General features: G+C 35.3%; 3 protein-coding genes across 3 annotated transcripts; 1 reads left to right on the top strand and 2 right to left on the bottom strand.

The window, feature by feature from the left end:
• Positions 1-10,209: 10,209 nt before the first annotated feature.
• K444DRAFT_532040 (glycosyltransferase family 1 protein) lies at positions 10,210-11,637 on the bottom strand (the record flags this gene model as incomplete). The annotated part of the gene is made up of 1 exon (XM_024875049.1): positions 10,210-11,637. One exon carries the CDS (start codon positions 11,635-11,637, stop codon positions 10,210-10,212), a length of 1,428 nt encoding a protein of 475 aa, XP_024735454.1.
• A 1,598-nt stretch (positions 11,638-13,235) lies between these two features.
• On the bottom strand, positions 13,236-15,949 carry K444DRAFT_631131 (uncharacterized protein; the record flags this gene model as incomplete). The annotated part of the gene is made up of 3 exons (XM_024883312.1): positions 13,236-15,491; positions 15,708-15,873; positions 15,936-15,949. 3 exons carry the CDS (start codon positions 15,947-15,949, stop codon positions 13,236-13,238), a joined length of 2,436 nt encoding a protein of 811 aa, XP_024735453.1.
• Positions 15,950-16,404: 455 nt separating this feature from the next.
• On the top strand, positions 16,405-17,058 carry K444DRAFT_532082 (uncharacterized protein; the record flags this gene model as incomplete). Its single annotated transcript, XM_024875052.1, has 2 exons — positions 16,405-16,474; positions 16,556-17,058. The coding sequence occupies 2 exons, from the start codon at positions 16,405-16,407 to the stop codon at positions 17,056-17,058; spliced, it is 573 nt and encodes a 190-aa protein (XP_024735452.1).
• Positions 17,059-17,079: the final 21 nt, after the last annotated feature.

The raw sequence follows: 17,079 nt of genomic DNA, 5'->3' as shown, positions 1-17,079 counted from the left end.
AAAAAGAAATATAGTTATAATATATATAGGGTTATATATAACTTAAGGGCATATAATAAACCTCGGATATTACGGGTATTAATTAGGGAAATTAGTAGTCCTTTAATATCCTAACTAACTATTATTTATATTATATATATTAGGCTTATAAATTACTAATTATATATATATTATCGGGGTCTCCTATTTAAAGGAGGCTTCCCTGGACCTTATAGGAAAGACAGAGATTAGTTCTATATTAAATTTAATATTATAGTTTTATAATATACTAATTTATTCTATTATCTTATTACCTACTAATAAATATTTTATAAGAAGCAAATAGTATATTTCTACTATTACTATTATTATAACCATATTCGAATAACCCCTAATTTCCTTTAATTATAAGACTTATTAGGGAAGTTACTAAGATTTATACTAAAAAATAAAAGTATAATAGATCTAATAGTAATTTTAATTATAAACTCACTATTTTTCTCGATATTTACTAATATATAAAGCTTCTATAAGAGGTACTAATACGAGCTTTTCCTATTATACTAAAGGAACTAGCTTAAGACTATTTCTATAATAACTAGCTTTTTTAATATATATATAAAAAGGCTTATATTAATATTTATAGCTTCTTTAAAGGCCCTAAATTCGAATATCGAAATTTAGATAAGTGAAATACTATTATATTAGCTTCTATAATAGCTAAATTTCCGAAAAAAATAATATTTAAGACTATTTAATTACTAATTAATAAACTATATTAATTATAATATAATCTTATACCTAACTTATAAAATACTAAATTCCTCTATAATAAGATTATTATCTCTTACTAAGGCTTCCGGATATATAGATATATAATCTCAGACTCTCCTATAAATCTCGGCTAGCTTATTAATAAGCTCTAGTTATTTATTACTATATATAAAAGCAAATAATAAGCTAATCTCGAAACCTTTTTTACTAATTAATAATACTATTCTTAAAATCCTCTAAGCTATTATCTTTCCGGAAATTATTAATACGGATCTAGCTATAACTTCAGAACCTATAATAATTATTTTAAGCCCTATAATTATAATAATTATATCCCGAAATTATATTTTATATATAAGAAACCCAAATACTACTTATAGAAATATATACCGGAAAAATAAGAAACTAAAAAGGCTTAATTTAGGAATAGAAATATTTATTAGTTCAGATCTCGAAATACCTATAACTTTAATAAATGCTTTAGTAGTACTTATATATAATATATTACTAAAGCTAAAAATAAAGAGAATAATAAGAGTAATAAGAACGAACTAGTAAATAATACTTTTAAGGCTTTATTAGCAGAAATAAATAAAGAAGAAAAATACTATTCAGATTTCTATTTTATTTTAGTTAAGAGCTTTTTAGTTACTTCTACTACTTCTATTCTATTAATAACTATAGCTAATACCCTTATAAATAACCTTACTTTTCTTTTCTTTATATACTAAATAATAGGCAAAAATCATATCTTAGAACTTATTAAACCCTTAATAGAAAATATCTAAACTTTTATAATTAATAATATATTAAGATATAATACTTATTACTTTTATAAAGTTATAATTAATACCAGAACCTCTAGATATTTAATTACTAGTTCTAACTAATTTCAAGCTCTCTAGTAAACTAATAATAGTATTAAACTTAATAAAATTACTAAAGATTAAGTTAATATCTAGTTTAGTATTAGATCTATATTTTCTATTAGATCTATAATAATAAGTATACTAATTAGGCAAGTATAATTTCATATTATGCCTTTAAAAACTCTATTTTTACTTAGCTTAGCTAATATAAATAAGCTAGGGATCTACTTTAATAATCTTACTAATTATCTTATTACTTTTACTAGAAAATATATATTTATAATATAATATTTCAGATATTTTTTCCTATTTTAAAATACTATATTATAAGGCTTTATTTTTAAATTCTTTATTTATAACCCCTGCTTTCTTATAAAATTAAATTATAATATCTATACTATTATTTTAGTTATTTATCTATTAGTAAGCTCCAAAACATATTAGAATAAGCAGGCTATAATATTAATATAGAAGCCTTTAAGTATCTTATAAAGTATTATAAGTAATACTAGAAATATAGCTAATTACCTAGATAATTTAAGTTTAATCTAAGAAATAATATTAGCTTTAATTACTCTATTATTATTAATATTTTCTATATTTCTAGTAAGCTTATACTCTATATTATTAATAAAGGCACTCGATATTAAGCCGGCTAATAGCTCTAGAATATTAGTATAATATATACCTGGAATATACTTAAATAATACTAGATTAATAACTATTTAGGCTCTCCTAATTAGATTATAGTAGATATTAGAAAGCAGTTTACTAATAAGAAGTTCACTTAGCTTACAAATATTATAGGAACTAAGATTAAGATTATTTCTATAGAAGCTTATAATTCCGTTAGAATTATAGAATACTACTATAGCCTAATCTAATATACCTATCTTATTATTATAGCTAAAGTTAACGGAATTAATAAGAATACTATATTTTAAATAGCTTTTAAGGCTATTAATAACTTTACGGGACCTAATAGTATTATTCTAATTCTTTTGGTTTATAGTACTTTATCTCAAATAACTAAATATAATACCTTATTACCTATTATATTATAGTAATTAGTAGTATTTAAGAAGGTAATAGTAGAAATTCAGAAGCTTTAAGCTAGATATTAAATTATAAATACTTTAAATACCCGAAATAGTTCTAGTATTACTAATATTTATAAACTATTCCTAAATTCGAATATTTTCGTTTAGTATAAAGGAAATACTAATTAACCTAGTAATTAGGATAGACTATATAAGCTAGTAGCTATTAATAGGGAAAACTATATACTAGCTTTACTATATAGTAATATTACCTTCCGTTTAACCTCTATAAAGCTCTTTATATAGGAGATATTAAGGTTATTACTAATAGCTCCGAACCTAAACCTATTCCCGAATCTAATAGTAAAACTAAAAATAATATAAGTATAATTCCTCTTACTATTTTACTAAAGTATAATAGAGGACGCCCTTATAAGACCCCGGATATTACGGTATTCCTATAGGACAATAAACTATATAAGGATTTCTATTAAGTTAAAGTTACTAGTCTCCTAGAAAAGAATATATTTGAGATTATTTCTAGATCTCAGGTACTAAAGGAGATATATATCTTTAACTCCTGGTTTATTAACGAGATTAAGAATAAGAATATAAAGAAAGAGCTTAAGAAGTTAAGACTAGTTATCTAAGCTTATAATAATAATAAGAAATATATAATATTAATATAATTACCTACTATCTAATATATTAGCCAGAGGATTATCCTTAGTATTACTACTATAATAATAAATACTATAGAATTATATTTATATAATATCTTATAAGCTTATATCTAATTAATAACCTTATTTAATTATAATTTCTATATTAACCTACCCTATAAGCTTACTAGAAAGCTAAATTTAAAGAATAATTCTATTTTAAAGGTTATAAAACTACTATATAATATACTAGAAGCTGGGAACTACTAGTTTAAGACTTACTATTCCTATTATATTAATAAGCTCTCTATAAAATAATTAACTTATAACCCTTACCTATTCTATAGCAAGTAATTCTTTGAAATTATTAGCCTTTAAACTAATAATACCCTATTTATTAGAACTAATAATTTTGTAAAGGTAGAGTAACTAAAGCTTTATAAGGCTAAGTTCTTAGCTAAGAAATATAAATTCCTTACTTTTAACTATAATCTCAAATTTAATAAAAATATTATTTATATAGATATTACTAGAATTACTCTTATATAGGAATACTAGTATAAGAATCTCCGAATTATTTTTATAAAAAATACTACTATTATAAATAGTAGGAATACTATTTATTAAAATCTCTTTATTAAGAACTAATATATTACCTAATATATAAGAGAAATATATATTATATTAGTCTATTAACTAGAAGCTTTATATAACCTATTAATTACCGCTTAAGCTATTAAATTCTCGGAAACTAATATAAAGGTATTTAATAAGTATATTTAATAGCAAATTAAGAATATTACTAGAGGACTAAGATTTATAAAGCTAGTAAAGAAGTTCTTATATTTAATTATTTTTATAAATACTTTATTTATAAATAATAGAGATCTCTTTTCCCAAATCGGATATATTCTAGTTCTAGTAAATAGAACTAGATATACTAATATTATTTACTAGTTCTCTATTAAATATAAGAGAGTTACTAGAAGTATTCTAGCTTCAGAACTTTATAGTATGGCTTATAGTTTTAATATAAGTACTTTAGTTAAATCTATAATTAATAAAATATTAGAAATAGAACTATTATTAGTTATTTATATAAATTCGAAGTTATTATATAAATGCCTTATTAAATTAGGCACTATTTAAGAGAAATACCTAATAATTAATATAATATACCTTTACTAGATATATAAATAACGAGAAATTACAGAAGTTAAATAAATTAAGAAAGAATTAAATTCTACTAATTCTATAACGAAATCGAAGCTAATAAATGCCCTTAAGTACCTAATTAATATAAATACTATATAATTAGATATAGAGAAATAGGTTAAGTATAAATAGGGCAAAAAATAAATATATGGGATAAGAGAATATTATAGAAGAGAAAGTTATATATAAAAGACTATAGCCTTTAGTATATAACTAAAACCTTAAAAATAATATAGATATATAAAGTATTTGAGAAATCTAGTACTAGGCCGGATTAGGGAATTTATATATAATTAGAAAGAGATACTATTTTTTGCGTTTTTAGAAAGTTTCTAGTATTAGTATAGCTATTTCTCTAGAAATTATATATATAATTACGAGATACGGGATACGGGATATAGATAATAAGTAATAAGATATAGATAATAAGATATAAGATACGGGATATAATTATATAACCTCGTATCCTATTAGTAACTTAACTAATAGACTAGATTCCTTTAGGCTTAGTAGATTTAGGGATTATATATTAATACTATAATACTATAATTCCTACTTCTAAATAATAACTTTACTAATCTTATATAAATAGTACTTTTATACTTATATAATAGTACTATATATTCCTAGTAAACTAATACTTATAAATAGGTATTTTAGTACTAGTAAAATACTAGAGATTTTCTAGAAAAAGTAATTCTAGTAAAATATAAAAAAGAATATAAAAGACTATATTAGAACTTATTTTATATATTAATAAACTAAGATAAAGAAATATTTATTATATAGTATATTTAGTATATTTCTCTTTCTCTTTAAGCTATAGTAAGAAATTACTATAGACTTTATTATAGGACTATTTTTTTCTAGGTTTTATAATAAGATATATAATTCTATATTTATTATTATTAATAAATATATAAAAATAATATAATATATTTTAATTACTAAAGATATCTCGGCTCTTAAATTAGTAAAACTATTTATATATTATATTATTAAAGACTTTAGTATACTTATAAATATAACCTCTAATAAAGAATTTGTTTTTATAAATAAGTTCTAATTAAGTTTATATTTCTATTTAAAGATTTAATAATAGCTAAGTATAGTATTTTACTTATAAACTAATAAATAAATAAAGAATCTAAATTAAACTCTAAAATAATACTTGAGGTATTATACTAGCTACTAATAAGATAACTAGATAATAAAGCTTATTCTTATAGAATTTATATATAATAACTTTATATATTTATTAATAGAAATTTCTTTATTTTATATATTATATGAATTTTATTCTAGTATTAAATTATATATTAAGAATAATATTCTAGAAAAAGAAATACTAGTAATATAGAAAAGAATATAGAGAATTTAAATAAAATAGAAAATATTAGAGAAATAATAATAAGAAGTAATAAATATAAAAAAAATACTATAATAAGAAATATATTAATAAGAAATTTAATATATATAATAAAGTTATATTTTATATAAGGAATATTTAATAGCTATAATCTAGTATAAAGCTAATAAATAAATATCTTGGCTTTTTTAAAATTCTAAAAGTTATAGAAATATATAAATAAATATATTATTTGAAATTATTATTATTATATTAGATTTATAATATTTTCTATATTTCTTTCTTGAAATTATAGTACCTATAAGCTAATATTATAATAGAACTAGAACTAGTTAAGATTAAAGGTAAAGAAGAATTTGAAATAAAATTTATTATAGCTTATAAAAAGGAAAAAAAAGAAAAAAAGTATCTTATTTATTAGAAAAGCTATTTACTAGTAAATAATATATAAGAACTACTAAGTAATCTAGAAAATATAGCTTAAGAATTATAAGAATACTTAGAAAAAAGTAATATTATAATATTATTAGCTAAATAGAAATATAAAAAATAAATACTTTTATTAGGAAACTATTAAAAACTATATATTTATTCTTAGAAAAACTATATAAAAATTATTAAGAATTCTAAAAACTCTAATTTCTATATTTTATAAATATCTTACTTTTATAACTATTTTCTATTATTTTTATTATTATTCTTATTAGAATTCTCTCGAGAAATAAGTAATAAATTAGCTTATAAAACTATTAGTTATTAGTAAGAAATAAGAAAGAAATAAGCTTACTTAATACTAAAAAATATTAATTATATTATTAAGAATACTTTATATTTATACTAAGTTAATAAAAATTACTTAATCTATTTCTTGAATTATTAGGGGAATTTATTAGCTTTAAATAATAGCTTTAATATAAGAAATATATTTTATTTAATATAAAAAAAGAATAATAATAGCCTTTTTTCTTTTAAGTAAAAAATAAGAAAAATACTTATATATATTAATAGCTTAAAAAAAGTAATTTAATTATATTATATATATTTAAGAAACCTTAGATAATATTAGAATAAGAAATAAATAAAGGAAATTATAACTTATAAAATTATATTTCTTATTCTTAAAATAATAGTAATTATATACTAAGTAATTATTACTCTTAATATAAATAAGATTAGGAAACTTAATAATATTCTTGAAATATTAAAAATAGTAAAAGCAAATTAAGAATATAAAAATATTAGCCAAATAAATAATAATAGGCTAATAAGTACTAAAAGAAGTATTTATTTTAATAAATAAAGAATTAGAAGAAAGAATTAGAAGAAAATATAAATAAAGCTTAAATAAAGCTTAAAGAAGCTTAAAAGAGCTTAAAAAAGGCTTAAAAAAGAAAGGCAAGAGACGAGAAAAAGCTAGATATAATATTATAGTTAAGAAAAAAAAAGGTTAGTTAGTAGGAAAAGAGAGGCCTTTTTATAATACCCTTTCTTTAAATAGTAATTACGAATTCAGAACCGGCTCTATACCAGAAATACCCAGAAAGTTCTAAAGAAAGAATTTATAAATAAATTAGAAGATCGGATTAACTTTTCTAAGCTCTTGGGCCTATAGAATAATAATTTATTTATAAATAGAGGCTAAATTAGAATTTATAAACTAATTAGAAGACCGGAAAAGCTTCTTATCTAATAGTAAATGCCATATCCGTATTACCTTTATAAGAAGAAATCGCCAGAGGCAATTTGCAGATTAGCTAGATAGGGTTAGTAAACTATATTCTTAAGTTTATTACCTGGCATAATAATAGGGCAATTATAGAGAGTCTTTAGGGAGGACTAATAGCCGGAAAGATTTCAGGGAATTATTTATAAAGCTATTTGCAGTTCTCTCAGGCCTCTTGGGAATAAGGGCCCAGAGGAGGAATTAATATAATAGGTATACGTAATAGCATATAGACAGGTATTAGATATTATAGATCTAGTTTCCTATTTTAGGTAAAGCTTGTAATCGGAATTATATAGGCAATCGGAATTATACGGATTACATGGGATCGTGTTTCCTAGTTAAGTAAAGTGCTTTGCAGGCTTGGCTAAGTACTAGGGAACACATAGGGAGACGCTTCTAGCTTTGGAAAGGGGTATTAATTAGTCTTTTATTGGAATCGATTCTTGGAATCAGTTACACTTGCAAGTATTACTCTGCAGCTTACTTATCTTAACTACTTGTATATTACCCTGCTATTACGTGCCTCACATAAGCTTTACTCTAATTCTTGTCTCACTTATATAATACTATAATCGCACGCTCTGAAAGCCTATATATCTTGCTTTTAGTTTAATATCCTTATTATTGTAATAGCGGAATTAAAGCAATAATTAAAGGCTTAAAGTTTAGAGAATCTCATATATTAAAAATACTAAACTAGAGAATAAAGAAGAAGGGAATGCTTCGACTTTTAGTAGTCTTTTATTAGTCTCTAGCTTACTATAACGGTAGGAACAGAGCAATGGAACGAGGCTCAAAGATTAATGATTTCCTATGTCTTAAGAATTTAAAGCTAAGGAGGACAGGAGTGAGGTGTGGCAGTGGATAAGTAGGTATGGCCAAGACCACTAAAACGCCGAGCTTTGGAAGCGAGCTTGGTTTGAACCATAGCTTGGAACCTTAGCTGAAACCAACCCCTTTGGCTAAAACCAACCATATAACACTAGCCGTCATACTTACTTGCTCTATTTTAGGCATGTTTCTTCTTATATAATATTCGCGGCAAATTATTTAATTATACTAGCTATTATAAAGCTTATAATATAATTATATGCTTTTTAACTTATAATAAAAAATTACTTAAAATATAATTTTTAATTCAAAGATATTTATTAACTAATTAATTAAGTTCTAGTTTTTAGTTTTATAAAGCCTTATAAATTAAAGCCTTATAAATTAAAGGCTTATAAGACTTTTTTATTTAGTTTTAAGGATATAATTACTAAATTTCTAGGCTTTTTAAAAGCTATGTTTAAGTTATAAAATATTAGCTTTATAATTTATTTAATTAAAAGAACTATTATTAATTAAATTTCTCTTCTAAAAAAAAGTTATATTTAAATAGCCCTTATTCCGTATTATAATAAAATAAAGAAAATATTAAATTCTATTAATTCCTTATAAAGCAAAGCAAATTTAAAGAAAAAGGTACACTTTCAATATTCTTGTCCGAACTCCCCTCTACTTTGGGCTAGCAGGTTAGTCTAGCGCCTAATCGATACCCCCATCGACACCCTTGAGGGTCTCATTTTACTTTTTCCCCACAAAACAGCCCGCTCACACAATTCTATGACTGGATTGGGAAAAGATCATAGGGATGCTGTCATCCGAATGGTAAGAGTGGACAATGGCATTCAGGTGTGGTTGCACAAGGAGCGGGACCTCCAGAAAAGCAAATTGTTCAGCCTCAACCTATTTATGTCACCTCCGCGAGGCTGGTAGATTGAATTGTGGAATACAAAATCGAATTCAAGTGTGGAAAGAGTTTGATTGAAGACTCCCACCAGCGAAGACACAAGTTCCACAGAAGACAGTACCTTCCTAAAACGAATGTTTTGGAACTAAGTCATTCTTTGACTTTTTCTCCTAGGAAATCAACCCCCTTCCTGCATCAGAAGCTAGAAAATTCTATGCCCATCGGCCAGTCGAGATGAGCTTGTCATTTATTAATAAGCAGAGTTTTGACGAGAAGTGCCCTGGCCGGCTGTTGCGCTTGTAGCAAGAGAGCGCCAATGCGAATATTAAATATGACATAGCAGTTGGGGCCTTGCAGGCTCTCGTGTGGGAAAATTATAGCGCTTCGCACAGGCGTTGTACGCTTAAACAGTCACCGTTTGATGGCCCAGTCGGCAACGACAAATCTCAGTGGCCAACCCGCCGAGTGAGGAACAAGCAGAACGACGAATCTCACGGCCATTGAATTTCGTTCTTTGACACCTCCTCTTGAGGCTGCTCCAGAGTTCTCAGACGCTCCTCTTTTCTCAATTGTCGACAATTGAGACATTTAGTCGCCAAGGACAGACGACTTGGATTGTGATGTGATGGCGTTGAAAGTGAGTTGGACGCGGTTATCTAATGATGGACTAGAAACGGTTTGAAATCTCCAGTTTCTAATTTTCGTGCGAGTCCTCGCAATCTCATGATGTTTGATGCTTTTGACTCCTCACGTATAGCTTGAAACCACGCAGCACCCCCTTATTAACACCTCTGGACTCTGAAGCACGCACTTGGAATGTCTCATCTTACACATCCCGCATCACATACAAATATCCCCCTCACCTACTTCATCGTCACCAAATATGCTCGTCCAAGTGGGCGTTCTCAGATCAGCTCCATCGCTATGCTTCCCCACCGCCATCGCCTCAATCTCCTCTACAATCAACTCAATAGGATCATACCTCTTCGCCTCCTCCTGCATCTCAAGTGCCCTCGCCTTGAACTTTCGGTCCTTCAGCACAGTCTCAACACCCTCTCGAACCTGCTCCACCGTCGGTCGAGTCACCCAAAGATCGAGTCCGCACCCAGCCCACTCGATTCGGTTGCCAGTGTGCTTCTTGTCGCCGTCGTTGCCAGCCTTGAGAATAGGAACACCGTGACTAAGAGCCTGCTGTACGCCATTATACCCGCCATTTGTAACGAAGAGCGTCGAGTGCTTTAGGAGCTCGGTGTATGGTACATAGTCCATCACATGTATGTGTGCTGGGATACTAATCTCTGCCGGTAAAATTGCGCCTCTCCATCCCAAAACTACCACCACGATGGTGTCCGGTCTGTCTCGCAGCGCCTCGATTGCTGGAATGATCAGCTCCGAGTAATCGATATCCATCGTCCCTTGCGTAACAGCAATAACATCCCGCTCCCCTTTGGTCCCCTCTACCTCACTCCACCACCCAGGCCTACCTTTCCACACATCTACATCACTCGCCGGAACGCCCCCAATAAACCGCACATTAGGCGGCATGTCCGTCCTCGGGAGCTCTAAGCTCGGAATACACATCTGCAAATGAGCCTCCGGGAGCTGGAACCGCTCGCTCATGTGAGGAATCTCCTTTCCTTCTTCTAATCCCAGATCCTCCAACACCCACTGGAATTCCCGCTGCGCCCGCTCGAATGCCGGCATCATGCTACGGAGTAGAGCTTTGGCCTTTGCGCGGCCTGTGGGCGAGGTGTCGGGGAAGGCGCGGATACCGAGGAGGGGGAAGTCAATGCTGGGCATCATGAGGGGGGTGACGCCGAGGGCGATGACGGGGACGTAGACTAGCTCGGGGAGGCGGAGGAGCATAGGGACGCTGCCTTGGAACCAGGATTCTTGGACCATAACGATGGGCCGATCTGGCTCTCGCGCCTTTAGATCGCGGAGAATGCCCTGCAGGGTACGCGACTGCCGGAAGGTGGCTCGAATGGGCACTAGAGATCGGTAGACCATCTGCTCGAGGCCTGGGGGCCAGTATTTTCGCTCGGGCTGCATAGTGTCGAAGTCTTTCTCGGTATAGTCGGCGATTCCGGTAAGGGATATGAAGGTGAGACCCAGCTTCTCGAAGGATTCCTTGTAGGCGTGTGGAAGGAGGACAGTTATTTGGTAGCCGCGCTTTATGAGTTCGCTGGCGACAAGGCGGACGGGTTGGACATGCCCGTTGACGGGGTGGGCGGCCATTACTATAAAAGGCTTCTTATGCGCGGCCATGGCGTTGATGTTTTGATTGATAAAATGTGAATACGAAATGAGCATGCGAGGCGGGAGATATTTAAGAGAAGGTTGGATGAGGTTCTGATAAAGTGATGTCTTAGTCGATTGCAAATAGTCGTACGATATCAGCGCAGCTTGGCAACTATGCTTGGGTTATACTTGATAAGCTTACGGACCTTGCTGTATCTATACGTAGATACTGCATTTCCCCCCACATCGGAGGAATGATCATTCACCGTCGTAGAATCTTATCCGTATATGACCAATTGAAGCAGGTTTCAGGCTAGAGTGAAGATCGCATTCGCTTCGGATTTGTCTGATGTCAGCGTCGTTGTCGAATCTTATAGGACCAATTGAAGCTGGTGTCAGGCTCGAGTGATGATCGCATTCGCTTCAGATTTGCCTGATGTCAGCGTCGTGGCAATTGCGCGAATCATCTGGGGCGATACAGATTTATTAGTGCTTACTTTTGTGCATGGCCTAGTGAAGGGCGCAATCTGGCCAACGCTGTCCCTGAAAGAGTTTTGCTTAGCGCAGCCAGTGTCAGTCTTTCTCTCATAGCCAAGAAAGGGAGCCCACTTCCCAGTCGCCGGGATCGATTTCCTATGCCTCATTCAGGGGGATGCTAAAGATTGGTAGGAATTAGCAAAGATGGCCAACGTCAACGCTCAGGCATATCTCGTGATTTCTGCCTCCGCCTCTGCAGGTGGTCGCGGGGGGCGTTTCTCTATACAGAATCCCCTGACTTCAAGGAGATGCGCGCTCAGCGAGTGCTACTTGATATCTCCGACGATGCATTCGTCTCAGACCCATCATATTTGCAGCCCCCACGGCCTGTGTATGTTCTCCTCATCGGCCGCACAAAAGTTATGAGTGGCGTGAAGACCACAATCCTCTTGATCTAAAAGGATGCTGATGGAAGATCTTGGATGACGTGGAGTAGTTGAGGGCTTTGGCGCTGAAGGAGAGTAAGGAGGTTGAAGGTGCATTTCGAGGGAATCGGGATTTTGTATCCGGCTCCGGACGACGGGAATTATTCGTCGGACTTAATGTCGCGCTAAAGTGGCCTTCCCTTTAGTCGGGGGAAGCGAGTTGTCCCGCACCGAACCAAATTTTTTCCAATTTGTATAGAACGCCCATAGTAAAAATCAATCAGTTTGTTTACTATTACCCAAATTGCCCCAAAAATTTGTCAAATCCAATAGCAATAAATTGTTGTAGGGCCTGTTTTGCACGGCCGCACGTCTTTTGATTACTTGTAATTACAACAACCAAATACTAGCTTTTATTACTCGATAATTAAAGCTGGTATTAGACAAAATAAAAGCGTTCGTGGGCCTTTAGTTCTTCAAAAATGTTCTTGCAGTGTTTGATATTGGGAGAACGAAAATCCGTCCCGTAGCGAGAAGAGATTAAAAAGACTTTTGCGATCATAAATGTTCCAAACTCTCGGCTGCGAGCTCAGTTACGATTTTGAGACTGTGGCCGAGATGTAGCTTCAAGCGGAGCCGTAAAAGGAACTGTGTCTTGAAGAATATGTCTTGTATGTATAACTGAGGGTTGGGGGAGTCTGGACAAGCCTATCTAAATACTTGTCAGTGGTCCATAGCTGCCAGAATGTGCTTTTGTGTGCTGTCTTCGAGATAGGGGTGCATAGGGATGCTTAAAACCTCGCTGCAAGCACACTCAGCGACTGCACACGACCCGTTTGCGACAGGATAGGCCTGGTATGCGGGTTGTTTGTGAATAGGACGGGGGTAGTATATGGCCGATGTAACGCCCTGAGCCTTCAGACGAGCCTCAAGGCAAGCACGTTCTGTAGTGCGTATTGTGTATGACGCCCATGCCGAAATAACGCCTTCGCGCAGGACAGGCGGGCGTGCTATATCTGCGTTTTGCAGAATGCTAGTGTAAAGCGATGCAACTTGCTGTCTGGAGTCAATCTCGTTTCCTAAAATATCAAGCTTGCAAAGTAGAACGGCGGCCTGGAGGGTATCAAGCCGACTGTTTAAGCCAACTCGAACGTTGTCGAACTTTTCCGCACCTTGCCCATGCAGACGTAAGGATCGTAGTATGGCAGCAAGTTCTGCGTTGTCGGTAAAGACAGCGCCACCATCCCCATAGCAACCCAGCGGCTTTGATGGGAAGAAGCTTGTCGTTGTGATATCTGCCAAGGTACCAACGCGGCGGCCATCTACGCTGGCACCGAAACTCTGGGCGGCATCAGCGATGATCCAGAGGCTCTCTGTTTGTGCACTTGCGGCAGCCAAGCGCAGGGCCTCATAGTTGGCGGGATAGCCAAAAAGATCCACGGCGATAATGCCCACTGGCCGCAGCCCTGCCTCGCGGGCAGCGGCAACACCTGCATTGACCAGGGCCGGGTCGATGGTGAGGCTATCGGGATCGACATCGACGAATACCGGCACAGCACCAAGCAGCACCACAGGCTCAACGGTTGCAACAAATGTGAAGGCTGGAACCAACACGGCATCCCCTCGCTGCACTCGCAGGGCCAACAGCGCAAGCGTCAACGCATCCGTGCCGCTGGCACAGGTGATAGCGGAGGCAGCGCCCGAGTATGCGCAGAGCCGGTTCTCGAGTTCTGCCACTTCGGGGCCCATTACGAACTGCATGTGGTCGAGGACTTTGGCAAGCATCCCGCGCAGACGGTCCTTGATCCTACATTTCTGAGCTGCAAGGTCGATAATGGGAATCTTCACTTTCTCACCAACCGGTGTGCATGTTGCCTTGTCCTCGGAGATGCTTCCTGCCAGCAACACGGGGCTGAGACTGGCAGATGTGGAAGTCGTGGCAGGCTTCTGGCCCTGGCGCAATATTTCGCCCACCGCGCAGAGGACGCGGATAACAGGCAGGGCTTCGTCAAGGCCGGTCAGAGGCTCTGTGCCGCTCTGGATACAGTCGAGGAAATGGCCGCATTCGTATGCCAGCGCTTCTGGTTCCGGTTCGCCCCCTCCGCTTGCCATGAGTACTTGTACTATTTTGGTCTCGCCTTTCAGGGGCTCTGGAAATCCGGTCGTCCAGTCGACATGGTGATGGAACACACGTAGTTTCCGTTCCCATGGCTCACAGTCATCAAACACAGCCATTGCCCGCTCTCCAACAACAATCAACTTGCGCTCCTTTTCGGGATACATCCACGACACCAGAATCTGCGCGCGCAGCCCGTTGGCAAACGTCAAATCGGCGCTGGCCACATCTGCAATGTGCGGGCGCAGGTGTCCGATCCCCTGAGCCTGGACCACTGTGGGATATTGGCCAACGCCAACCAGGGCGAGAATCATCGAGATGTCGTGAGGAGCGAGATTCCAAAAGACATCTTCCTCATGACGAATGCGCCCAAACCCCAGCCGGCGCGAGTGGATGTGCCGCAGGCGACCAAGCTGTCCCTCGTCGACGAGTGCCTTCAGCTTCACAAAAGCCGGGTGGTATTGGAAGCTGTGGCCCGCCATCACCATCCTTCTCGCCTTGCGAGCCGCGTCCAGGATGCGCTCGCCGTCAGCAACTGTTAGTGCCAATGGTTTTTCAACGAAGACGTGTTTCCCAGCGTCCAACGCTGCAATCGCCATGTCGGCGTGCTGTGGAGCCGGTGTCGCGAGCACAATAGCTGTAATCGAGTGGTCGGCCAAGACGCTCTCCCAATCGCGGGCTTTGACAGAATTCTCGTAGCCTTGCGATCGGATTTGTTCTGCTGCCTTGTCTGCACGAGACGGAATCGCGTCAACAATAGCATCCAAGACTCGCAGTTTGGCGAAATTCCGCACGAGATTCCGGCCCCATTGGCCACACCCTACAACGGCGACGCGAGGAAGAGATTCCGGAAACGCCATTTGCTAGTGGTTGCTCTCCAAGCCTTCTCACAGGATTGTAGTGTAGAGTTATACATATCTCGAAAGCAGGCAGTTGGAGTGGCGTTTAAGTGTTTTTCCATCGCACCCCACAGTACCCCACACATTGGAATGATATTGCAATCTGACGTCCGGAGATGCCGGCCGGCCTTACCGCTATCAAGTTTTTTTTTTGCCTTTTCAGGAATATAAATCGCTCACCCCACGATGACATTGTAGAGTACTGCAACTGGATTGGCCCTGGAATTTGGGGCTAGAAGGGCGTCGACGCCACGCCCGCTTCCCATGAGCCAGCCCGAAAGCAGCTCGCCGAGGCACCCCTCGTTTTATCGTGCTTGACTTTGTTCGGCGTCGGAACGTCCTTGAACTAATTCAGATCATCGTATGATGTTCTAAGCAGGTCGCACTCAGCGGCGTGGCTTAACTTACCTTTTCAAGTTCATTACTGAGCACCCCGCAAGGTCAATAAACCAAGTCCTGCTTCATAATTATGGAAATCCAGCCTCTTTTTGGAATTTGCAAGAGGAGAAAATGCGATCCTGAAGCTTAACTTTCTTCCCTTAGTGAGCGTATGTGATCCGTATCTCTTCTCTTTCAGCAAGTAATTACGGTACGAAATCTCTGAAAGACTGCTTTTTAAGTCATGAAGTGTAAAAAAATTTAAAAAAACTCTCATTCAGCCTTCATATATATTGCTACAGGTACCTCTATCTTTTGCAATCTTTTTCCATGATAATGGCCGAGACTATAGAATAAGCTGACGAGCATCATCCAAGGCACATCCCAACAGCAGGGTCAAGAGTTTTTCTGCCATATTTGGAGCTAAAGTTTCCCCTGGGATGTTAGAATAGAAAAAACTCTGAACGAGAGACCCCAACTTCAACGAACCAGTGCTGAAATGGCCGAAGTGTCGCAAACCGAAGAGCATACCTCATATATAACCTGGGATGATTTGCGAGCTATTGTTGGTATGTCATGAGTCGTGGTTGTCCCCATTCGGGATAAGACGAAAACGAATACTTGCCAAGTCCTTGCTAAGAGCAGTGCAGAGACGAACAACCTCTCCGTACTGAAGAGAACGCCATCTGAGATGAGTCGTTACCGGCAATGGACTGCCGCAACAACGGCAGAATATGGAAGCTTGACAAATTATCTCCTTGTTCATCGTCTCCCTAAAGCATGGGGAACGCCTCCATTCACACCACTGTCATGCATCCCTTTCGAGGATCCGTCCGACTATCGAGTCTTACTGAATGACTGGCCGTACGGCTTTGCACCAAATATCACGCATATGATTGCTTGGACCAGAACTGCTATCCCAACCGATTCGGATATCGGCGATATAACCCTGGAGAGCAGGAAGTCAATTGAGAGTTTTGTTAAGAGATATTTCGTTGATAGGATTGGACGTTGTGCAGAGCCTCGAGTCATATGGTTCAAGAATTGGGCCGCTTTGCAAAGCGTGAGGGCGCTGGACCACATCCACGTCCTTGTACGGGATGTCGATCCTTGCCTTATAGAGGAATGGACGAGAGATCAAAGTAGTATTTAGTTTGTAATCATGGAAGAGCTT

Source organism: Hyaloscypha bicolor (assembly GCF_002865645.1).
Source record: "Hyaloscypha bicolor E unplaced genomic scaffold K444scaffold_92, whole genome shotgun sequence".
NCBI classification, from domain to species: Eukaryota; Fungi; Ascomycota; class Leotiomycetes; order Helotiales; family Hyaloscyphaceae; genus Hyaloscypha; species Hyaloscypha bicolor.
Note: the sequence above shows the minus strand (reverse complement) of the source record. Positions and strands in the feature narration are given on the sequence as shown.